The 20,067-nt window shown below is 43.3% G+C and overlaps 1 protein-coding gene across 1 annotated transcript in view; it reads left to right on the top strand.

The window, feature by feature from the left end:
* The window catches only part of LOC117667853 (complement factor B), a 43,286-nt gene extending 23,896 nt beyond the window's left edge, over positions 1-19,390 (top strand). The window contains exons 8-19 of the mRNA XM_034421465.3: positions 536-688; positions 1,566-1,667; positions 2,934-2,975; positions 3,297-3,434; positions 4,931-5,028; positions 6,634-6,745; positions 8,738-8,882; positions 9,974-10,053; positions 11,968-12,086; positions 15,156-15,288; positions 18,393-18,442; positions 19,148-19,390. Coding sequence (XP_034277356.2) covers positions 536-688; positions 1,566-1,667; positions 2,934-2,975; positions 3,297-3,434; positions 4,931-5,028; positions 6,634-6,745; positions 8,738-8,882; positions 9,974-10,053; positions 11,968-12,086; positions 15,156-15,288; positions 18,393-18,442; positions 19,148-19,324 — 1,349 coding nt within the window. The 3' untranslated portion in view covers positions 19,325-19,390. The remainder of the gene's footprint in view (positions 1-535; positions 689-1,565; positions 1,668-2,933; positions 2,976-3,296; positions 3,435-4,930; positions 5,029-6,633; positions 6,746-8,737; positions 8,883-9,973; positions 10,054-11,967; positions 12,087-15,155; positions 15,289-18,392; positions 18,443-19,147) is intronic.
* The last annotated feature ends 677 nt before the right edge of the window (positions 19,391-20,067 follow it).

Here is a 20,067-nt window from a genome sequence, read left to right as displayed (position 1 = left end):
GAGGCACGCACGCACACACGCGCAGCAGAGCTGAACTGGGACGACAGCTCGCGTGCCATCAAAGAGGATGCTGCGTTCCATAGGTTCGCCATCACGGCACTAGAATATAAACTGAGAGCAAATCCCAGTCCTTACCAGCACTGATGGTGTTATCGGGTGTGGTAATTAAACGTCTGCAAGAAAACAATCAAGTTCAGACAGCACCAATTTATTTATTTATTTATTTTATTGAATTTCTATACCACCCTACTCCCGAAGGACTCAGGGCGGTGAACAGCCATAAAATAAAACACATACATATACAAAATTTAAAATCGAATAAAATGAATTAAATAAATTTGGCTGAATTAATACCCATAATTTAAAATACCCATATTTTAAAATACATTAAAATTTAAAATTTGCACTTAAAAGGGAGAAGATTTAGGCGAGGCCAAGGAACTTTCGTTTCATGTATTCCTCTGTTAGGCTTATTGGGACTTATTAAGGCTCACCAACTAATGCACTGTTCAACTTTGCATTTTGATTATTCCAGTGCATGAGCTGAAGCCTGGAACCAACATCGCGAATGGCATTCAATTTGTCTATGAGATGATGATCATGCAGGACTTGGAAGAGAAGCGACGGGGGCTGAACCCCACTCCTGTCTCCACAACAGCCCATCATATCATTATCCTCCTAACGGATGGTGAGCAGATCAAGAGGACGATGCAAACTCTTGAGCTCTTTCGGTTGCTCTCGTTCTGTTGTTTGAGGAAGAATTTTTAGAGGACCTTAAAAAAGATTATAAGACCAGTCATTTCAAATATTAAGCACCATTTTATACAAGGGCTTCAACTTGTCTGGGAAGGGAGGGAGGGAAAGGGAAAGGAGGAAAGGAGGGAGGGAGGAAACAAGGAAGGGAGGAAAGGAGGCAGGAAGGGAAGGAGGGAAAGAGAGGGAGGGAGGGAGCAAAAGGGAAAGGGAGGAAAGGAGGTAGGAAGAAAGGAAAGAAAGAAAAGGGAGGGAGGAAGGGAGGAAGGGAGAGAGGAAAGGAGGAAGGGAGGAAAGGAGGCAGGAAGGGAAGGAGGGAAAGAGAGAGAGAGAGGGAGAAAGGAAATGAGGAAGGGAGAAAGGGAGGAAAGGAGGCAGGAATAAAGGGAGGAAGGAAAGGGAGGGAGGGAAAGGAAAGGAGAAAGAGGGAGGGAGCAAAAGGGAAAGGGAGAAAAGGAGGTAGGAAGAAAGCAAAGAAGGGAAGAAGGGAAAGGGAGGAAGGGAGAGAGGAAAGGAGGAAGGGAGGAATGAAGGAAAGGAGGCAGGAAGAAAGGGAGGAAGGGAAGGAAGGAAGGAAGGAAGGAAGGAAGGAAGGAAGGAAGGAAGGAAGGAAGGAAGGAAGGGGTAGACAAAGTACTGAAGGGCAATGAAAGCTGTTAGTGTGTCAAAGTGCTTTTGGAAAAGTAGAATCCAGGACCGAGTAATTTTTTTTTAAAAAAAATCCATAATATTCCATTCCTTCCCTCTCCTTACTCCCAAATGACAGCATGACAGGTGAGAATGACTCTTCGCAATAATCTTTCTTTTTCTAGGAAACTACAACTTGGGGGGGCCCCCGTTTATTGTCATCCAACAAATAAAGGAGTTTCTTAACATTGAGGGATCTTCCCAAAACTCTCGTGATGATCATTTGGGTAAGATGACGATGAATGGGCTGGACAGCTTCATTTTACCTTCTTTGCATTTCACCGTCCCAGCCAGATGGGAAAAAGATTGTTTTATTTCATTTCCACGAATTGCTTTGCTTATTGATCAATATACTACAAAAACTCTTGTGTGTCTTTTGTCTGTGACCTTTAATTGGGCAAAGGGAAAGGGAAAGAGGAAGAGAGGGAGAGTGACAGTGAGGAAGGAAGTGTGCTGGTTAGAGTAAGTAGTTTAGGAATTAAGAATCACCCCTTTAAGGGATTGCTTTTAAGAAATGTAGTTTATTTCACGTGGTCACATCTGTGTTTCTGATTGGCCACTGGGTTAGACTTCTGATTGGCTGCGGGTCTAACCTGCTATGTGTAGATTAGCGGGGTTTTTAAATTTCAGCCCAACTGGGAGTTGTTTGCTCCCTCAACACGGGGACAAACTAACTTGTTTCATCTACATGAATTGGGAACAGATTATATGCACCTCAGAAGAATCTCTTCAGTGACTGTGAGTTATTGTTTAGAGAATGCCTGATGAATAAAAGTAATCTGCATCGGGGTGGATTCTACTTACCTTTACTACCGGTTCGCAACGGGACCGCCCGCGCTTGCTTTGTGCCTGCGTATGCGCAGAAGCTTCCTGATGACGTCCAGGTCGGTGGGCGGAGCCTCCCGCCGTTTTTACTACCGGTTCTTGCGAACCGGTATGAACCGGGGGCAACCCACCACTGATCTGCATTTAGTAATCTCCCTTTCCGTGGAGTTTATCTGTCTGTGATAAGCCATCTGCCGTTTGAAACAGAACAGAAAGGAAGGGGAAGGGAAAGGAGAGAGGGAGGGAGAGAGAAGGGGAAAGGGAGAAAGAGGGAGAGGGGCAGGGAGGGAGAGAGCGAAAACAAAAGGGAGGGAGGGAGAGAGAGAGAGCAAAAGGGGAAAGGGAAAGGGAGAAAAGGAGGAAGGAGGGAGGGAGGGAGGGAAGGAAGGAAGGAAGGAAGGAAGGAAAGAAGGAAAGAAGGAAGGAAGGGGTAGACAAAGGTCTGAAGGGCAATGAAAGATGTTAGTGTGTCAAAGTGCTTTTGGAAAATGTTGGAAGAAGAATCCAGTACTGATTAATATTTTTTTTAAATTTTCCATAATCTATTTATTCTATTCCTTCCCTCCCCTTACCCGCAAATGACAGCAAGCCATAATAAATGCAATAACCATTTCTTTTTCCACATAACTACAACGTGGGGATCTCCTCATCTACTGACCTACAAATAGACATTGGCGAATCTTCCCCAAATCCTCGTGATGATCATTTGGGTAAGACGACGATCCGTGTGCTGTATGGGCTTTCTTTTACCTTCATTGCATTTCACTGTCCCAGCCAGTTGGGATTGTTTTTTTTTTATTTCATTTCTCTGAATGTCTTGGCTTATTTATCAACCTACCGCTAAATCTCTTGTGTCTCTTTTGTTGGTGACCTTTAACTGGGCAAAACGCTGCGTCGCTCAGCCAAGTTTTTCCATGCGTTGCTTGAAAGGATTTTTTCCGTAGTGCAATTTTAACAGGGAGAAATCCATTGCTGGTTTCACTGCGCTGTTCCTCTCCTTAACGTATACTTCTCTCCACATTTACGCCTAGATATTTATGTCTTTGGTAATGGCCATGAACTCAACATAGAATCTATTAATGAGATGGCTTCTCACAAACCCAATGAGAGACACAGCTTCATTTTGAAGGACTTGAGTGAACTGCAAGAGGTCTTCGAGAAGAGTCTGGGTAATCTGAATTTTCATTTCTCTGATTTCATGACTCGTTGACCCAGTGGTGGGTTCCATTTACCTTCGCTACTGGTTCGCAAATGTGACCACACGTGCACAGCGCTTCTGTGCATGTGCAGACCATCCGTGATGATGTCCGGATGGGTGGGCGGAGTCTCCCGCCACCGCCGCTACCGGTTTGCATGAACTGGGGTGAACCTGTAGGAACCCACCACTGCATTGACTTGACCCTGACATTTTGTTTCCCTTGCAAAGAAAGGAAGTTGGAAGTTTCTATCTTTCGTACCCACACAGCTCTTAATACAATAGCAATAGCACTTAGATTTATATACCGCTTCACAGTGCTTTACAGCCCTCTCTAAGCAATTTAGAGTCAGCATATTGCCCCCAACAATCTGGATCCTTGTTTTACCCACCTCGGAAGAATGGAAGGTTGAGTCAACCTTGAGCTGGTCAGGATCGAACTGCTGGCAGTCGGCAGAATTAGCCTGCAATACTGCATTCTAACTACCATGGCACCACAACTCTTAATAGTAATAGCAATGGCAGTTAGACTTATATACTGTTTCACAGTGCGTTATAGCCCTCTCTAAGGGGTTTACAGAGTCAGCAAATTGCCTCCAACAATCTGGGTCCTCATTTTATCGGCCTCGGAAGAATGAAATGTCTTTGAAATGTCTTCAAAGAAAAACAAGAAAGTCCAGTTGCCTCTGGAAAAAGCACCTTTGGGTAACTCCAGGGGTGAAATGCTCCTGGTTCGGACCGGATCGCCCGATCCGGTAGTGATGGCGGCGGGTGGTTCGGAGAACCGGTAGCAAAAAGTAAAAATGCTTTTAAAAGTAAAAAAAAAAAAGCCTCTGATGATCGCGCGGCTCAGCTGGGATCATCAGAGGCTTTTCAAAGCATTTTATTTGCAACCTCTTGGCCAAAGAGTTGGTAAAAAAAAATGCTTTGAAAAGTCTCTGACGATCCCAGCTGAGTTGCCTGATCAGGGAGGCTTTTCAAAGCATTAGAAAAAATGCTTTGAAAAGTTTTTTTAAAAAAAGTTGGACACGCCCACCCAGTCACATTAATCCCCCACACACCAAGCCACGCCCACAGAACCGGTAGTAACGAATTTTACATTTCACCCCTGGGTAACTGATACTTTTTCATTGTAAATGTTTAATTGGTGGGCTCGGTAGGCACGCTCTTGAAGTTTGGTGAATCTGTGGGCATCTATCCATGAGCACCAAGTTTCCAAACCCACTTAAAAAATTTTCTCTGGTAGTGGTTGAGGAATGAAGTTTGAGGAACTCAGTATAGGAACTGTCAATTCACTTTAGTCCATTTCCATCTTTTTTTTCTCCCAGTCTAAGGATGTCACTTGTTTCCAAACTTGGTCTACTGTCCTTCCTCGGAATCCAGAAGTCCCACCGATCTGTCTCCCTTCCAATCTGCTCATTTTTTTTCTAGGAAGTTCTACCTTCCAAAAACATGTCTTTCTATTCCCAGATGATGGTGAATCTTTGCCCATGTGTGGTTTCTCACCGGGAGAAGAAGCAGTAGATGACTATGAAAAGTATCCCTGGTTTGCAAGGATCGTCATTAATGTAAGACTGACTAGCACCGGGATCGATAGATACTTTTATTATGGGCATACGACCAGCACAAAAAGCATTTTTAACCAAAATCCAGCCAATCCAGTAAAGATAACCAGAAAACGTGACCAGAGAAAACATCAAAACAGAAATCTGTATTCTTTTTTTTTTTTTAAGATTTAGTCAATTTTATTTACATTTTTGTACATTTCAGAGCATTACACAATTACATTTTCCATATTTTCTGACCTGCAAACAAATACCTTAAATGGAAATACTTAAAAAAAATATGCAGTTTGATACATCCAAATGCAACAATTACACATCTGACAATTCACAAAGTGTAATTTACTAGGACGCATCCTAAGGATTTAAGAACAAGTAGTCAGGGAAAAAAATCTGACTAATTATTTACACAACACAAAATTCTCAAGCTAACCCTTAGAACAAATGTCCTAGGAGCACCCCCCCCCTTCCCCAACAGGATATTATGTAATTCACACTTAATGCAGCATTAACAGTCCTTGATCTCATACATGGAAGGACTGTTCAGTCTAATGTGAGCAACCAGCTTTCTCTTAAACTTGCCAAGACCTGAAGAGTGTATGTTTATCCATGGGTACATAGCATAATTTTGAGCATTTGAAAAAAAGTGACCACAAACTTATTTATTAATGATCAAGTCTACAGAGAAATCTGTATTCCAACCTCAGAATGTGACAAGTTTTCAAAGACAATTTCATTTTTGGGTGGACACCGAAAATGAAATATTCCATACTTCCAATAAAGGAGAATATTTATGGCTCACGGTTGAAATGAGGGGTCCTTGATGCTCTCTGAGCTTGCTAGTTTTTCTTGCAGACATCTCATTACCTTAACCAGGTAGCATTGATGATATTACCTAGTTAGGATAATTAAACACCTGCAAGGAAACAACCAAGCTCAGAGAGCACCAAGGACCCCTTATTCCATATTTCAAATGCAGAATTTTGCACAAGACCTCATAGCAACGAAATGTCTGGCAGAATGCACTTTGTTCATGCTTCCCCAGTGCAAGATAATATTGTGGCATGCCTAAGGAGGAGCCCTTTCATAAAAATGCCATCAAAATAGCAACGTTTTCCCGGATCTGGTTTGCTTTCCTTAACTGTCCTTGTTGCTTTCTGTGATCGTTGGGTTGGTTCTAAGGTCCAGCTCTGTGTTTCTCAAATTTGGCAACTTGAAGACGAGTGGACTTCAACTCCCAGAATTCTCCATCCAGCCATGCTGGCTGGGGAATTCTGGGAGTTGAAGTCCACACATCTTCAAATTGCTGAAGTTGAGAAGCACTGGTTTGAGGTAAAATTGTTGCTGCTCTCCATGATCCAGGAGTGATATTCACTTACCTTCGCTACCGGTTCGCAAATGTGAGCGCACAGGTCCGCAGGGCCCACCTCCGCACATGGGCAGGGCCTTTGACGCAGAGCATCAAAAACATGGATAAATGGGATGTGATTACGTCCGGGCGAGTGGGTGGAGCCTCCCCAGCTACCGCTACCGATTCACCCGAACCGGATAGAACCGACTGAATATCACCACTGCCATGATCCCAGGATGATTTCCATGTCTAACTTTTAGGAACCGCGGCAAGAAATCTGCAAGGGAGTCGTTGTCTCTGACCGGGACATCTTGACAGCAGCGCACTGCTTGGCCGGAATTAATGGGATCGAAGATATCAGCGTCATCCTTGGTAAGCCAAATTCTCGCGAGGGCATGGAGAGAGAAAGAAGAAGAGGTGGATTTCTAACTGGTGAAAGAAGACTCGACTGCTTTATTCTTGTGCCATTAACAGTAGGTCATGAATGATGGTTTAACACAGTGGTCCACAACCCTCAGTCTGTGGCCCTGTACCGGGCTGTGGCCCGTTGGGAACTGGGCCACACAAGCTGCGGGCAAGCACATAAGCGTGCAAGTCTGCATTTGTGCAAGCAGCGTTCATGCATGCTAAACCATCCCGTCCACCGTCAATACTCTTTCTGGTCCCCAGAGCCAGAAAGTTTGGGGACCACTAGTTTAACATTTCTGTGGTTCCATTATTATAATAGTGTTGGAAGAAATGTCCATCTGGGTTCAGTTCCAAGTGGGGAAGAAACACACTGGAAACATGGAGGCTGTTTGGAAAGATGGTTTTTAATGGTGGATAGGATCACGTGGTTTTGAGGTCCCGGGGGAGAAAAGGGAAGAGATGCTGAGAGTGCCCCCGTTTTATGCCCTCTCTGGGCTTTTGAATTTGAGCTTGTATTCTGATTGGTTGTCAGACTCCCACGGGGCCATGCAGAGGTGACTTTTTAGATTGTCTGTGTTCCAGGCTTGGTTGAGCCTTGCTGGGTGATGATGTAATGAAGGGGTTTGGGGCAATTCCTATTACAGCTCTGCCTGAAGGAGGTAGATCTTTGTTATGTAGAATAGACTGGCCCAGACCTTAATGGCCCATTGAAAAAGGTGTGGGGGGCTGAGTTTCTGCCTCCCTTTTAGGGGAAATATTCTGCCCTTTTAATATTTCCTAAAATATCTCATTTTCCTAGGAGAGGGGTAGGTGCTAACTTCCTACAATATTTATTTATTTATTTATTTATTTATTTATTTATTTATTTATTTATTTATTTATTTATTTATTTATAAATATTTATATGCCGCCCTTCTCCCAAAGGACTCAGGGCGGTGAACACAAGTTAAAAAACATACAATAATAAAGGAAAATCCGAATTAAAAACCAATTAAAACAGGGACAAATAAATAATAAAACCCAAGAATCAGAATCAGCCCATTTTTTTTAATTTTTTTTTTATTTGATTTATATGCCGCCCTTCTCCGGAGACTCAGGGCGGCTTACAATGCGCTAAGCAATAGCCTTCATCCTTTTGTATATTTATACAAAGTCAGCTTATTGCCCCCACAACTGGGTCCTCAATTTACCTACCTTAGAAAGGATGGAAGGCTGAGTCAACCTTGAGCCTTGGCGAGATTTGAACCTGCAGTAATTGCAGGCAGCTGGTCTTAATAACCAGCTTAATAACAGGGTGCCTTAGACCACTGTACTACCAAGGCTCTTGAAACAGCCAAGTCTTTAGGCCTCGACGGAAGGAGCGGAGATCAGGGGCCGTCCGGAGCTCGGTGGGTAACTCATTCCAGAGGGCAGGAGCGCCCACAGTGAACTCTCTACCCCTGGACGTCGCCAGCTGACATTGTCTGGTCGACGGTACCCTGAGGATGGCAGCCCTGTGTGAGCGGACAGGATGGTGGGAGGCGGGCAGGAGATGGTCCTGCAAATACTCCGGACCTAAACCATGTAGGGCTTTATAGGTAAGTACCAGCACCTTGAAGCGGATCTGGAGGACCACTGGTAACCAGTGCAGCTCGCATAGGAGAGGTGTTACGCGGGAGTAACGGGGAGCTCCCGTAACAACCCGCGCGGTTGGTCTCCATCATCTGCGAAGGTTTCCAGGAAGTTCGCATTGTCTCTCTCCAGTGGTGGGTTTTTACCGGTTCGCCCCAGTTCGGGCCAACCGGTAGTGGTGGCGGTGGGAGGCTCCGCCCATCCACCGAGATGTCATCCTGGACGCTCTGTGCATGCGCAGAAGCGCAGCGTGCGAGCAAAGCGAGCACACACACCACTTGCTTCCAGTTCCGAACCTATAGCGAAGGTAAGTGGAACCCATTACTGTCTCTCCCTCTTCTCTAGGAACCACCGACTTTGCAGTAGCTGAAATCCGACGCCACCCAGAATACAATAGTCAGAAAGTGAAAAATAAGGGCACCCCAGAGTTCTACGATTATGACGTTGCTCTGGTCAAACTCAAAGAAAAGCACCTTCCATCTTTTGCAAGGTGAGCTGAAAGAAGAATGAGGGTCGAAGGATACTGTAAAAATTATTTTTTATCGTTATCCGATGATGTCTCTTTGATTCGGGAATTAAAAAACTGTTCAGGTGGGAGGGCTGACAAACAGCGCATCTGTGTTCCGTCAGGCATGAGGTAGGGAGTAAAAAGGGTGAGAATATGGTTAATAGTCTAGAACAGTGATAGCTAACCTTTTTCTTGTTGTGTGCTGAAAGCAGGGGGGCGGGGGGCAGAACTGGTTCGGTGACGTCATATCGTCACTGCTACCGGTTCGGCAGAACCGGGCAGAACCGGGCGGAACCCACCACTGAAACACACATCCTTTTTTACTGTATATGTTGCCAATTTGTTATGAAAAAATAATGGTTTTAATTAAAACTAATACACTTGCAGGTAGTTCTCAACTTATGACCGCAACTGAGCTCAAAAGTTCTGTTGCTAAGTGAGACAACTGTTAAGTGGGGTTTTGTCCCATTTTACGACTTTTCTGGCTAGAGTTCTTAAATGAATCACTGCAGCTGTGAGTCACGTGGTTGTTAAGTGAATCAGGCTTCCCCATTGACCTTGCTCATCAGAAGGTCGCAAAAAGGGGATCACGTGACATCCCCACCCCACCCCGGGACATAGCAACCGTCGTAACTATGAGTCAGTTGCCGAGCATCTGAATTTTGATCACATGGCCATGGGGAAGCTGCGAAGGCCATCACTGCAAAAAAACAGTCATAAGTCACATTTTTCAGTGCCATTGTACCTCTGAATAGTCACTAAATGAACTGTTGTAAGTCGAGGACTACCTATATTTCTGTCGGTAAGGTGGTACACAGCAGTTAAAATGGTCTAAGATAAGATTAACACATCTGTCCTCTCTCTCTTTAACTTCTTGGCAGTCTTCAGTATAGGTAGTCCTCAACATACAACCTTTCGTTTAGTGACTGCTCAAAGTTAACAACGGCACTGGAAAAAAAGTGACTTGAAGTGAAAGATTTTTTTTTATTGTTTTGTGCATATCCCTAATTATATGATGTGGATGAGAGATATTGCAATGATCCCTGTCCTTTCTCATAACCCCCTTCCAACAGGCCAGTCTGCCTACCATGCACATTAGAAACCACTCGGATTCTGAGAAAGCCACATCCACAGACCACATGCAAGGATCACGGTAAGAGAAACCTAAGTAGTCTCAGTAGTCACAACAAACATTTTTAGCATCCCTGCCTTTCCCTCCCTACCTTCCTTGTGTTTTTCCCATGAGGCTCTGCCTTTTTGTTGGGGGAAGGATCAACATTTAGTTGCAACGTTGGCTGTGACAGGAATTGATCAATCAGTTTTTTTGCTTGAACCTAAAAATCATGGACTGAGAGAGTGGGTCTGGCCCAAAATCTTTCATGCCTAAAGCGGAACTAGAACTCACAATCTCCTGGCCAATCACCAGGAGATTGTGAGTTCTAGTTCCACCTTAGGCATGAAAGACATTTAGATAGGCCAATCACCAGGAGATTGTGAGTTCTAGTTCTGCATTAGGCATGAAAGACATCTAGGTAACTTTGGGGATTGGCCTAAAGTCAGCCAGATGTCTTTCATGCCTGAGGCAGAACTAGAACTCACAATCTCCTGGTGATTGGCCCACCGAAATGTCTTTCATGCCTAAGGTGGAACTAGAACTCACAATCTCCTGGCAATTGGCCCAAAGTCACCCAGATGTCTTTCATGCCAGAGGCAGAACTAGAACTCACAATCTCCTGGCGATTGTCCCAAAGTCACCCAGATGTCTTTCATACTTAAGATGGAACTAGAATTCATAATCTCCTGGTGATTGGCCCACCCAGATGTCTTTCATGCCTAAGGTGGAACTAGAACTCACAATCTCCTGCCGATTGGCCCAAAGTCATCCAGCCAAATTTCATGCCTGTTGCCTGAAGTGGGACTACAATTCACGGTCTCCTGGTTTCTAGCCTGGTGTTAAACCAAACTGGCTCTCCATTAGCATCCCTAATTATTAATTCAATGCACTCCTGATTTAATGGACCAGTAGAAAGAAAAAGGTGTCCATTAAAACCAGAGGTCTTTTTAAATTGAGTTGAAGTCCACACATCTGAAAGTTGCCAAGGTTGAGAAACATTTGAATGCCAACTGAAATCCATCTACGTTGGACTTATACCATATTTAACAGAATTACAGACTTGGAAGGGTGCGTGCCAAAAGTGCCAAAAGTGGGGATCGCATGGGGGGGGGTCGCGCACATGCGTGCCCACACCCATAATTCAATGCGCGCACAACCCCCTGCGGTTCCCCCACTTTTGGCACACAAAGGCCCGGTAGGCCAGTAGGCCCGTTTTTCATCCTCCCCAGGCTTCAGAAGCTTTCTTGGAGCCTGGGGAGGGCGAAAACAGCCTTCCCCATCCCCCTGGAGACTGGAAACAGCCCATTTCCCGACTTCCAGTGGGCCCAGAAGGCTGAAAATCAGCTGGCCAGCACGCGCATGCATGCTGGAGCTGAGCTAGGGCAATGCTCGTGTGCCCACATAAATGTCTCCGCGTGCCATAGGTTCGCCATCATGGCCCTATTCTATTTCAGACAAGTGACTGTCCAGATTCTTCTTAAAAACCTCCAGTGATGAAGCACCCACAACTTCTGAAGGCAAAGCTGTTCCACTGGTTAATTGTCCTCACGGTTAGGAAGTTTCTCCTCAATTCCAGGTTGCTGGCATTCCATATTTGTCCATTGAATTCCACATTGGTCTATTTATTTATTTTTTATTTATTTATTTATTATCAAATTTATAGACCGCCCTTCTCCTGAAGGACTCAGGACAATGTACAGCCAAAGTAAAAAACATAGATACAAACATTAAAAGCAATTTAAAAAGATAAATGTAAATTTGGCCTCAAAGTTAAAAAAACAATAACAAAACATATTAAAAACATTTAAAAAGCATTAAGCCATTAAGCTATTGAAAACCTAGTTCTCCTCCTCCATCCCTTCCTTATAGATTAACACTTCACTAATACTCACCATCCTACTTTACGTTTTTGGTTTTTTTTTTTTGTTTCTTCTTATTTATTTATTTTCCTAGAGGAAGAACTCCTGTATGATGGAAATATTCCTTCTCTTTTCATCACCCCCTGTGAAAACAGCAGTGGCCAGAAATCTGGATTGCTCCAGAGAAATGTGTGGATCAAGAATGGAGAAAAGGTGTGTTAGGAATAAGACTTTTACCCAATTTGTTGGGTTGGCAATATATAAACCATCAATGTATGTTTGCAGTGTATTGCAATTGTATTGTATAGCTTTAAGACTGCTGTATTGCATCATACTGTGTCCTGATTGGTTAGCTTTGTTGCCAATGTCCTTAAGAGGGAGCTAGAAAATGGCTTGCTCTCTTTGTTGCTCTCTGATAACTCTTATCTGACTTACTGTATTACTGTTTGCAACTCCAGAAGAACTGTTTACTGTGTATGATTACTACGACTGGTATGAAGACTTTGTTTATTGGACTGTGCTTTATTTTTCCTGAATGTAAACTGTAACACAACTCAGTGTATCTGTGTGGTGAGTGTGCTTATTCATAACTACTCTCTTTTTTTTTTTCAATTTTAAAAACAAACTTTATTGAGTTTAAAAATTTTAAAAGACAAAAATATACAAATTTTTCTCAGTCATACAATTACATATACAATACACAACCCCACAAACAAACTAAACATATGTAATTGTATGTACATAGGTATATAAACAGTGATTTATTTCTTATTCTATCTACCTGACGGTGCTTATTTGTTACATTTGATTTTTTTCCTAAATTTACTCTTTACCCTTTTTTCTTTTGATTTATCCACTTATACCATCTATTCCATACTTCAAAATATTTTGAGTCGTCCTTATCTTTTAATTTTAAAGTTAATTTATCCATTTCTGCACATGCGTAAATTTTTTGAATTGTCTCCTGGTCTGTTGGCAAGCGATCTGTTTTCCACAATTGTGCTAGTGCCAGTCTTGCTGCCGTAATTATGTGTAATGTTAAGTATTTTATGTGCTGTCTAATGTTCCTTTTAATCATGCCTAATAAGAAGATTTCTGGCTCTAATTCAATTTCTTGGTCTGTTGTTTCTTATTCATAACTACTCTCAACCGCTTTCATGTGCACACCCTTGCTACTCAAGGGTTATTCCTTAGCAAGGTGCTAACAGGGGACTAACTTTGAGTAAAGGCAACTTACATCATTAGCAGTTCAGCAACAGTAACGGGTTTGCTATCATATATAGGTAGTCCTCCACTTACGAACATTTGTTTAACCACCATTCAAAGTTACGACAGCACTGTGAAAAAAGTGACTTAAGACCAATCCTCGCACTTAAAACCACCACAGAGTCCCTTGATCATGTGATCAAAATTTGAGCCCTTGGTAGCTGACATGTATTTATGATGGTTGCAGCACGCCAGGACCGCAGGATCACCATTTCTGTCACCTTCCTGGCTTTTTTCCAAACAATCAAAATCAATGGGGAAATCCAGATTCACTTAACAACCGCATAATTTGTTTAACGAATTAAAAAGAGCCTTGGTAGTACAGTGGTCTAAAGCATCCTGTTATTAAGACCAGCTGCCTGCAATTACTGCAGGTTTGAATCTCGACAGACTCAAGGTTGACTCAGCCTTCCATCCTTTCTAAGGTAGGTAAATTGAGGACCCAGTTGTGGGGGCAATAAGCTGACTTTATATAAAAAATATACAAAAAAGGATGAAGGCTATTGCTTAGCACATTGTAAGCCGCCCTGAGTCTCTGGAGAAGGGCGGCATATAAATCAAAATTAAAATAAAAAAAAAAACGACCATGGCAAAATAGGTTGTAAAATCAGGCATGACTCAATGTCATCACCAAAGGATGTTCTAGCCCCGATTATGGTCGTAAGTCGAGGACTACCTACATTGCGACGTCCTGAAATCTAGAATGGAATGGAATGGAATGGAATAGAATAGAATAGAATAGAATAGAATAGAATAGAATAGAATAGAATAGAATAGAATAGAATAGAATAGAATAGAATAGAATAGAATAGAATAGAATAGAATAGAATAGAATAGAATTCTTTATTGGCCAAGTATGATTGGACACACAAGGAATTTGTCTATGGTGCATATTTATTTATTTATTTATTTATTTTATTTATTTATTTATTACATGTATTTATATGCCACCATTCTCCCGAAGGACTCAGTGCGGCGAACACAAGTTAAGAAACAAGTACAATAAAATCATAATTTAATCCAAATAATTAATTATTTATTAATGAGAGCATATGCTCTCAGTGTACAAAAAAGATACGTTCGTCAAGAATCATAAGGTACAACACTTAATGATAGCCATAAGGTACAAATAAGCAATCAAATCATACTAGGAAACAGAACAATATAAATCGTAAAAATACAAGCAACATGGTTATAGTCATAAATGGGAGGAGATAGGTAATAGGAAGGATGAGAAGAATAATAGTAATACAGTCTTAGTAAATAGCTTGACAGTGTTGAGGGAATTATTTGTTTAGCAGAGGGATGGCGTTCGGAAAAAAACTGTTCTTGTGTCTAGTTGTTCTGGTGTGCAGTGTTCTATAGCATCGTTTTGAGGGTAGGAGTTGAAACAATTTATGTCCAGGATGTGAGGGATCTGTAAATATTTTCACAGCCCTCTTTTTGACTCGTGCAGTATACAGGTCCTCAATGGAAGGCAGGTTGGTAGCCATTGTTTTTTCTGCAGTTCTAATTATCCTCTGAAGTCTGTGTCTGTCTTGTTGGGTTGCAGAACCAAACCAGTCAGTTATAGAGGTGCAGGTGACAGACTCAATAATTCCTCTGTAGAACTGGATCAGCAGCTCCTTGGGTGGTTTGAGCTTCTTGAGTTGGCGCAGAAAGAACATTCTTTGTTGTGCTTTTTTGATGATGTTTTTGATGTTAGGTGTCCATTTTAGGTCTTGAGATACGATAGAAACTAGAAATTTGAAGGTCTCTACTGTTGACACTGTGTTGTCTAGTATTGTGAGAGGTGGAAGAATGGGAGGGTTAGGGTTAGGGTTACATGTAACAACAAACCTATTTCCAGAACCATCCTTCCCCAGCTTGCCTCCCTCAAGATGTGTTGCCATTACAACTATCAGAGTTTCTTAAGAACCATCATGGCTCAGGTCCTGAAGATGCCTGGGTTCGATAGATTCAGGACCTTCTGGATGTTTCCGGTGTTTAAATCCGCGTCTCCATTTCTCTCCTCAGAAAATGGCCTGCAACATGGATGCTGAAAAAGCCAAACAATACAAGAACGTTGCAAATATCTCAGAGGTGATGAACGAACACTTCCTTTGCACAGGAGGCACTGATCCACGAGAGGACCCCAACGTTTGTTCACGTAAGGAGAATTCGCCCTAAATCTTATTCCTTCTCTTTAGATGTAGGAAGTATAGGAACTTCCAAAGCAGCAAGTGATCTGGCCCAGCATTAACCCCATTAGGGTCTCCTGCTTGAGTAGGGGGTTGGACTAGATGACCTACCAGGTCCTTCCAACTCTGTTATTCTCTTTCTAATTCCTTCTATGTATACATTGATAATTAGGGGACTGGAGGCTAAAACATTATTTATTTATTTATTTATTTATTTATTTATTTATTTATTTATTTATTTATTTATTTATTCAATTTGTATGCCGCCCCTCTCTGAAGACTCAGGGCGGCTCACAATGCATTTAAAATCATTATAAAAAACATTTAAAAATTAAAAACATTAAAACTCATATGAACATATGAAGAACGGTTGCAGAAAGTGGGTATGTTTAGTTTAATGGAAAGAAGGACTAGTGGGGAGACATGATAGCAGTGTCCCAATATCTCAGGGGCTGCCACAAAGAAGAGGGAGTCAAGCTATTCTCCAAAGCACCTGAGGGCAGGACAAGAAGCAATGGGTGGAAACTAATCAAAGAGAGAAGCAACTTAGAACTAAGGAGAAACTTCCTGACAGATAGAACAATTAACCAGTGGAACAACTTGCCTCCAGAAGTTGTGAATGCTCCAACACTGGAAGTTTTTAAGAAGAGATTGGACAACCATTTGTCTGAAGTGGTGTAGGGTTTCCTGCCTAAGCAGGGGTTGGACTAGAAGACCTCCAAGGTCCCTTCCAACTCTGTTATTCTAAATGGATAAGTGACTACTTAAGGCTGTGAGTTAGACTGGGGAGAAAAATTTTGGTGCCCTGAAAGAAAGACAAACAAGCTACTTCCATATTTTTATCAAGAAAAGAACATTGATGTATCTCCAGTGTATGATTGCCCAAGCTGGAGCTGACAGTTGATTTACACAGAATTAAAATGAAATTAAAGGATTAAACCAAATTGAAAAATAGATTCTGCATGCCAGTTTGACGGCAATACTTTCGAGATATTTCTGGGACTACTGGACTCAAGATTTCTCCAATGAGCTGCGCACCTCTTTTCTGAAATTCTTGTGCTCACGGATAATTTAGAATTTGCAAGGTAGATACTGAAACACGAGAACATTCAAAAGAGAAGCCAGGACTGAAATAAACAAGATCAAGTTTATTAAAAATTGTCCGCATTAATTAATTTGGACACCAGGAGTCCTCCTTCTATCTGCTATAGTAAGCCCAAATGGCAGGGATAATCTTCTGTATTTGACTCACAAAGGGATTGCTTTCGTTGGGCATGTAATAGCTCTCCAATCTTTGTCTCCTCCTCCTCCACTTTGGAGATGCTTAGTTTAGGGATCAGCAAGGGAAAGTTACTCTAATGGGAATTAAGCATCTATGTCAAGCCCTGGGGAAAGATTCAGGAGATTCAGGCAGTTCAAATGAGTACAAAGATTTATTGCATGATTAAGCTCTCTCTACATAAATCTGACCAACTAACCGTTAAGGGAAATGAGCGGGAGATAAAGAGAGGCATTCAGGGTGAGATGGACTTAGATCTCTTGCAGGAACGCAGGGACTTGTGACTTATGATGTGTTTGACCCCTCCCTCGAGTTTAGCCTGATCATCTCCTGCATCCTGGCAGGCATTGGGCAGCTAGTTGCCAAGGAAAAAAGAGGCATATAATTATCTAATTAAAGTTAGAGAAGAAAAATTGTTATCCTGCAGCTTGCAAGAATAAATAGGAGAGCTAGCTTACTTAAGCAGTTTCTCTTCCAGGAGGTAATTTTAAAAATGCAGGTCAATCACAGGACGGTAGCGCATGGCAGAGGAATGTTCTACAAGACATGTTGCCTTCATATGAACCTAGGTAAAGGTAAAGGTTCCCCTCGCACATATGTGCTAGTCGTTCCCGACTCTAGGGGGCGGTGCTCATCTCCGTTTCAAAGCCGAAGAGCCAGCGCTGTCCAAAGACGTCTCCGTGGTCATGTGGCTGGCATGACTCAACGCCAAAGGTGCACGGAATGCTGTTACCTTCCCACCAAAGGTGGTCCCTATTTTTCTACTTGCATTTTTTACATACTTTCGAACTGCTAGGTTGGCAGAAGCTGGGACAAGTAACCGGAGCTCACTCCGTTACGTGGCACTAGGGCTTCGAACCGCTGAACTGCTGACCTTTTGATCGACAAGCTCAGCATCTTAACCACTGAGCCACCGTGTCCCTGTTCATATGAACATAGAGCGTAGAATAATAGTGTTGGAAGGGACCTTGGAGGCCTTCTAATCCAACCCCCTGCCTGTGGCAAGAAATCCTATATACCAGTGATAGCTAACCTTTTTGCCATCGCGTGCCAAAAGCAGAGGGAGTGCGGGGGGGGGGGGTCGAGTGCACGTGTGCCCATATCGATAATTCAATGTGCCCCACCCCTCCACGCACACGCTCCTTCCCGCTCCCCCCGCTTTTGGCATGCGATGGCAAAAAGGTTACTGGTGGGCCCAGAAAGCCCATTTTTCGCCCTCCCCAGGCTCCAGAGGCTTTCTTGGAGCCTGGGGAGGACGAAAACAGCCTCCCCTACCACTCCCGGAGGCCAGAAATGACCCGTCTCCCAACTTCCGGTAGCCCCGGGAGGCCCGAAAATCAGCTGGCTGGCATGCCCATGCACGCTGGAGCTGAGCTACAGCAACACTCGTGTGCCCACAGATATGGCTCCACGTGCCACCTGTGGCACGCGTGCCATAGGTTTGCCATCACGGCTATATACCATTCCTGACTTTTTTGGGCTTGATGGGATGGATAAAGGTGATCATAGAAAGAATAACAGAAAGAATAATAGATATATGACAAGCAGGAAACCTCACAGAGTTTTGAAACCCAGCTTTCTACTCACTCGAGTTGTGGGGGTGGGGGGAAGGAATCAGCGAAGGAACATTAACAATTCCATCCCTCTTCATTACTTCATAAAATGAGAAACTTTTTTTGCTGGTGCCTGAAATGTTTGGGGAAATCCGCTTCTAGTACACCGTTCAGGCTGAGAGCTTGGCTGTGCCTAGCCAGCTAACTCCTTGGCTAAGCTCCTTTCTTCTCTTGGTTGCAGATGATTCTGGTGGGCCTCTCCTCATTCAGAGAAGGCTACGTTACGTCCAGGTGAGTGGTTACTTGAGCCAAACCCGGCCTCTTCTTCTCAGCCAAACAGACCAACATTCCAACCTTCAAATATAAATGGTTTCCGAAAACCATTTGTTAAGGAGGTAGACACATACTACAGCTTTACTATTTGGGGTCCCAAGAGAACAACGGGCAGCCATATTGGTGGATGAAGCAAAATTTATCTCTTACTTAGCTATGCTTTCTTCTCATTGGAGCAGTGTTTTTCAAACTTGGCAACTTCAAAACGCGTGGACTTCAGTTCCCAGAATTCCCTAACCAGTGCTCCAAGATTTCTGGGAATTGGAGTTCACACCAAGGCCAGGGATGAAATTCAGCAGGTTCTGAAGGTTCTGGAGAACCGGTAGCGGAAAGTTTGAGTAGTTCAGAGAACCGGCAAATACCACCTCTGGCCGGCCCCAGAGTGGGGTAGGAATGGAGATTTTGCAATATCCTTCCCCCAGGAGTGGGGAGGGAATGGGGATTTTGCAGTATCCTTCCCCTGGAGTGGGATGGGAATGGAGATTTTGCAGCATCCTTCCCCTGCCACGCCCACCAAGCCACGCCACGCCCACTGAACTGGTAGTAAAAAAATTTGGATTTCAACACTGACCAAGACATTGCCAAGTTTGGAAAAACACTGCACTGGAGTCTGTCGAGCTTTACAATCACAGTTCTTTCTCCATCTTGCCTCTCCTTCTGCAGTTGGGTGTGATCAGCTGGAGCGTGGTTGACACTTGCAAAGGCAGTGGGTCATTATTGTGCGACTTGGAGCCCGTCAAGCAGAAGTCTCTTCCCCACGCTAGAGATTTCCACATCAACATCTTCAAAATTCTACCTTGGCTCAAGGAGCAATTGGGGACAGAGGTGGAGTTCTTGTAAATTCGCTTTTCTCTTTGCTTTGTTTTGAATAAATGGATCACGAATTTCCGCATCCTTAAAACTGAATGCAATATTAATGATTGTGTATTAAATATCAGGCGGGGAGAGAGGTGCACACGGGTGAGTTGTGTTGGCCCCAATTGTGTACTTATTAAGCCAGAAACCTGGTTAAATAATATGTGCTCCAACCTTTATTGGTGAAGCATAAGGAATTCAACCTAGTGCCATCTTGTTACACTTGGATGACAACTCTCAAAATGTCTAGCCATCATGATAAACAGCCACCATCTTGCATTTAAAGGTAAAAGGTTTCCCGTCCAGTCATTTCTAACTCTAGGGGGCGGCACTCCTCTCCATTTCCTAGCTGAGGGAACCAGCATTGTCTGAAGACACTTTCTATGGTCATGTGGCCAGCAAGCCTATACACTGAGGCACACGGAACACTGTTATCTTCCCACCGAAGTGGTACCTATTAATCTACTCGCATTTGCATGCTTTCGAACTGCTAGTTAGGCGGGAGCTGGAGCAAGTAACGGAAGCTCACCCCGTCGCGCAGCACTCAGGTCTCAAACCCGGGCTATCAACTTTCCAGCTGACAGGCTCAGCGTCTTTAACCACTGGGCCATTGCGCATTTACACGATCAGGATTTGTATACAAGTTTTGACTTCTATAAAGCCACAGTTAATACTATTCCAGGTTCTGATGAGATGCTAAGCCTCCAACTCTGATTATGTGGGTCATG

The sequence above is a fragment of the Pantherophis guttatus genome, chromosome 2 (assembly GCF_059756535.1).
Source record: "Pantherophis guttatus breed Tessera chromosome 2, ASM5975653v1, whole genome shotgun sequence".
In the NCBI taxonomy this organism is placed as follows: domain Eukaryota; kingdom Metazoa; phylum Chordata; class Lepidosauria; order Squamata; family Colubridae; genus Pantherophis; species Pantherophis guttatus.
Note: the sequence above shows the minus strand (reverse complement) of the source record. Positions and strands in the feature narration are given on the sequence as shown.